Source organism: Oryx dammah, unplaced genomic scaffold (genome assembly GCF_014754425.2).
Source record: "Oryx dammah isolate SB20612 unplaced genomic scaffold, SCBI_Odam_1.1 HiC_scaffold_1, whole genome shotgun sequence".
NCBI lineage: Eukaryota > Metazoa > Chordata > Mammalia > Artiodactyla > Bovidae > Oryx > Oryx dammah.
In genome coordinates, this window is record NW_024070185.1 from 110864277 (window position 1) to 110869524 (window position 5248).

Sequence of the window (5248 nt, forward strand, 5' to 3'; positions counted from 1 at the left end):
GAGCCAGGGGAGACCCCCTGGAGGAGGGCACGGCTGCCCCTCCAGTGTTCTCGCCTGGACATTTCCGTGGACGGAGGAGCCTGCTGGGCCACAGTCCCTTGGGTCACAAAGAGTCAGACGGGACTGAGCGACTAACACACACATGCTTCATATCCGGCTCTAAACACCCTGCTGACCCTCCTTGTAATTTCATTTGCGTACAGTTCTTGTGAGAAATGCCATGGAACCTTGGCAGTCATCTATACAAATTTCAGGAAGAGATGCAGTTTTCTTTCATTGCCTTTCTGTGAGGACAGACTCTTATAATATTAATTAATAATACTAGTAACCGCTGCCGGCCTGGTGCCTTGATGTGCGGAGAGCCTTCTGCAATCGCGGGCTCCTCCTGCGCAGTGGCGGGGCCGGGAGGAGGGATGCTTCCAGCTGCAGAAGCGCGGCCCCTGCGGTCACCTGCCAGTTCAACCAGAGGTGGCCCAGAGCAGCGTGTGTGCTCTGCTAATGAGTGCAGGGCCTCGCGTTTGCATGTACACGCGCTGGCGGGGGCGGGGAAGCATCATGTGCTTCTAAGTAAAAACAGAGTTTTAAAGTCGTGCATTTTTCCTGCTCTTCCCAGGCTAAATTGCCTCCAAAACCATCATCAAGACCACAGCAATCGTCTGCACAAGTACAGCTGAGTTCTGGCTCTCAGAGTAAGTGTTTTTGTTGCAATTCAAATACAGTTATAATTAAGTAGGTATGAAATATTATTAAGAAATCAAAAGTTATAGCTTTAGAGTCCAATAGAAGAACTGATGCATATTAAAGAGAAAAAAAAAAACAAATGCTTGGCCTCTTCTAAACACATGAGGCTAATTGTCATTCCTGTAATCTGTGAAAATGTGTATTCACGTTCAGAAAATGCTTTTTCCAGTGACAGAGTTTTACCTTTAAAGTTTTTCTCTCTCCTCTTCTTCTTTTTTTTTTTATTTTTATCTCTTCCAAACACTGTTATTCTGCTGATTTGAAATGGGAACAGTAAACCTGGTTTTCTCATATACACATAGACTTATATTTCTGAATATTGATTTTGCTATACATTCTTGGAAGCTCAGGGTTTCACAAAATAGAAACCCTATTTTCTAGGGTTTCTAAATAGCTCAGGGTTGTAAAATAGAATAAATTCATAAAGCATCAGGTTTTTGGCCTTTACTCTTTCCATTACTCATTTTTATGACAGTCACTTTTGGAATTCTGGTTTTCATGTACAGAGGCTTCCAGTAAATAGCAATAGGGTAAAGTAGGCAATGTGTTATACAATAATTAACTGTTATGCAAGTGGCATTGTGCTGTGGCTTTTAAGAGCACAGTGATGAAGCTAACTTATCTCCTGCCTTTAAAGAACTTTCCCTCTAGGAGCAGAGAGATCACATGTGGAAAAGTAACTGCAGTTACAGGAAGACGTACCATGAAATAATGCAAGGGTCTGAGGCACCAACCCCCCTTGCCAAAGTCAAAAATATATACATAACTTTTGACTCCCCCCAAACTTTACTAATAGCCCACAGCTGCCTGGAAGCCTTACTGATAACATAAACAGTTGATCAACACATATTTTATAAATTATATATGTTACCTACTGTATTCCTATATAAAGTAAACTAGAAAAAATATTAAGAAAAGTATAAGGAAATGAAAATATATTGATGGTACTATGCTGTATTTATTTATACCAAAAGTTTACATCATCTGTTTACAAGATGAATTGTCTGCCAGTACCCATGTCAATATTGTCTTATGTGATACAAAACTCTGTAAATGTTATATGTAATACTAACATAAAAATTAAAAATTAATAGAAAAAGAAATTCACATTTACAGATATAATGATTCATTCGTTGATAAAAATAAGCAGCGATGTGATTGCTTTATGGTAGCTTAGCCTATATACTGGTGAATGAAGAACTGTAAAATTTTTTTGGCATACAGTATTACAGCCATATTTATAATAAAATATTAGAAACATCGGTACCTTTTTTAAAAACCACTTACATGTGATGAAGACTGATAGTTTCTACAATTACAAGGAGAGAGAGAGGGGCATGCTTATACAGTAACGTAATCCTTTGAAAGCCAAGTTATACAACATGACTTTGCATGACACGTGGCTCATCTCGGCCTGTGTGAGGACAGCCTGTCCGCTTCTTCACAAGTCCTGCACGCTGTGCTCCATGCGGTGAGCGCTTGGGCGGTGCTGGTGATGACAGAGGCCTCTCACAGGCGCTAGGGTTCCACACGAGGACACGCACAAACCCAACAGATAAGCTTGTTAACTGAATGACGTGATGATCGTTTACTCTTCATTAAGTGGAGGTGGGTCAGCACAGAGGTCTTCTTCCCCCTCATCTTCATGTCGAGCAGGCTGAGAAGGCGGGGGAAGAAGAGGGGGTGGTCCTGCTGCCCCAGGGGTGGCAGAGGTGGAGTGGCGGGGAGAGAGGCAACAGAGGCAGCACCTTCGGTGTCCCTTTACGGAAACACATCATAATTTCTGTCTGACTCTTCTGCTTTTTCATTTCTCTAAAAATGTGTGTGCAGGATCCCCGTCCTCCTTCCACTGTTTGCTTTGGTTTCAGTCCCTGTATCGTACAAGATCCATGTCAAAAAAGCAGTCTTGAGTAAGCAGGGGCTTCCCAGGCAGCTCAGACGTGAAGGAATCTGCCTGCCGGTGCAGGAGGTGTGAGAGGCTCAGGTTTGACCCCTGGGTCGGGAAGATCACCGGAGAAGGGGGCGGCACCCCCCCCCCGCCCCGAGTATTGTCGCCTGGAGAATCCCATGGACGGAGGAGCCTGGCGGGCTGCGGTCCTGGGGGCCACAGAGAGTCAGACACGACTGGGCAGCTGCTGCTTTCTCTTCCATCTGAATGAGCAGACCCTCTGCCAGATTGTCTGATGCCAGTTTGTCCTTGGCACTGCCCCCGCGTCTTTCTCCTCGCTGTCTGGCACCGATTCAAGAGCTCTCATCTGCATCAAGTCATCTCTTGCTAGTTCCTCTGATGTGGTGTCCATCAGCTCTTGAAAGTCTCCAAGATCCATGCCTTGAGACCCTTCACAGCCACCCTCCTCCACCTGTGTTGCTGTATTTGCCATCTGTTTCCTGACGTCCTTGACTGGCTCTGTTGTAAACTCTCTGAAGTCATGTATGACATCTGGAACAGTTTTCTCCGGCAGGAGCTCATTGTTTCAGGCTTGATGCTTTCATGGCTTTTTCTATGAGAAATGGCGTCTTCAGTGGTGTAGTCTTCCAGGCTGTCATGCTGTTCTCACGCTAGGCATTCTCTTCCACAGCATCAACAGTTCTCTGTAGAGCACCGTGTGCAGTGAGCCTTTAAACGTCCTGATGATCCCCTGATCTAGAGGTCTGAAGTAGAGATGTTGTGCTTGAGGCCAGCAACACCGCTTGGTGGTCTGCTCATGGAGCTGAGCTCACGGGGCTCTTGGGTGGCCAGGGGCATTGTCCAGTATCAAGAGAGCTTTGAAAGGCAGCCCCTGAGCGGCACAGGGCTTCCTGATGTCAGGGACCGAAAGCAGAAAAAGCGTTGTCATGATCCAGGCCTTCTTTTTGCACAACCAAAGGTTGTCAGCTTCTGTTTATCTGTTCCCCTTCTAGGCTGGGGCTTAGCAGACCAGGGCAGACCTGGTCATGAACTCCAGCGCCTGTGCTCGGAAGAGTAGCGCTTGTCTGTCCCTTCCTGCCTTAAATCCTGGTGCTCACTTCTCTTCCTTACTAATGAATGTCCTTGGTTGCAATTTTTCCCAGAATAGGGTAGTTTCATCTGCATTAAAAACTTGTTCAGGCAAATATTCTTTCTTGTCAATGATTTTCTTAATGGCGCCTGGGACTTGGCTATTGCCTCTTGGTCAGCAGAAGCTGCTTCTCCTGCTCTCTTGATGTTACTTAAGCCCAACTTCTTGCTAAAGTTATCAAAGCAAACTTGGCTGGCATTTAGTTCTCCAGTTTTAGACCCTTCACCTTCTTTTTGCTTTAAGCTGTCATATAATGACTTTGCTTTTTCTCAAATCTTATTAGAGTCTATTGCACCCACATAAAAACTGCATTTGTAATATAAGATGAAAAGGTATTTCAGTGCGGCGTTTCTGTGCTGTTGGTGTAGCTGCAACAACAACTTCATGGATTTCCTTTTCTCTTTAGAAACGGTTCTTACACTGAATTCATTTATGTTGGAATGGTGGGCAGGGGCAGTTGCAGACTTCAGTTTCCACACATCAAGCAGTTCAGCTTTTGCTTGTAATGACTTTTCTCTGCTTCTTGGGAACACTTCCAGGATCACTAGTGGTACTGTTTATGGGTCCCTTGGTGTTAATCAAGGTTTATTATTTTAAACACAATGAAAAATACACCAGAACCGTGAAAGAGAACTTATCATAGTGATACACAGTTTGCTGGAGAGACAGCTCGTCACGTGGAGACGATTGAGGTCAGCATCTTTGGCGTTACTTGCAGCACTCACCACCTCGCCACAGCAGCGGGGGTGGCTGCGCAAGTCTCCCAGGGCTAGTATGTGTACTTGTGTATGTACAGTAAGCACGTCCATTCATATGGTTAGGGTTGAACACTGCAGCTTCACACTGTTTACATTTCTCTCCACTGCAAGTGGAGGGCTGAGTGTGCATGTGCACAAGTTTTGATGAATTTTAACTCCTAGTAAAAGATTTGTGTGTGCCCTACAGCGGCAAATGGTAGAACAGAACAGCATCTACATAAATTCCATGGAGTCGTGACACACCTAGCTTTTTCTTATTTCTTATGATATTCCTAGGCTGTGTGTTTCATCTGAGTTTTTTCAGTCTGTGGCAAATCTCAGACAAATGTTCCAATGTTATCAGAAAAAATCCACCTGTAAGTGAACCCACACAGTGCAAACCCACACTATTCAACAGTCAGCAGTATATGATAAGCTCTGGGCAGAGGACTCTTAAGTGTCAAAGTGCTGCCAAGGTCATAAAGCTGGTCCTGCCCTCCGCCTCCAAGGTTTGTGTCCATTTGCCCAGTTTTCGTGCCCAGGTGAAACACGAGCATGAAATCCGACTCATGGCGCTCATACTGATTCCTGGCTGTGCCTTTAGCTCATCTAAATTTACCTCCTCCAGGAAGATCCTCAGGACCTAGAGCTGCTCTTCACAGCGTGTGTGTGTGTGTGTGTGTCACGGCGTGTGTGGGTCACGGCTTGTGTGTGTCACGGCGTGTGTGTGTG

At 45.2% G+C, this 5248-nt stretch overlaps 1 protein-coding gene across 1 annotated transcript in view; it reads left to right on the forward strand.

The window, feature by feature from the left end:
* The window catches only part of SH3YL1 (SH3 and SYLF domain containing 1), a 48804-nt gene that overhangs the window by 27045 nt on the left and 16511 nt on the right, over positions 1–5248 (forward strand). Inside the window, exon 8 of the mRNA XM_040241604.1 lies at positions 614–689. Within this exon, the coding sequence (XP_040097538.1) occupies positions 614–689 (76 nt within the window). The remainder of the gene's footprint in view (positions 1–613; positions 690–5248) is intronic.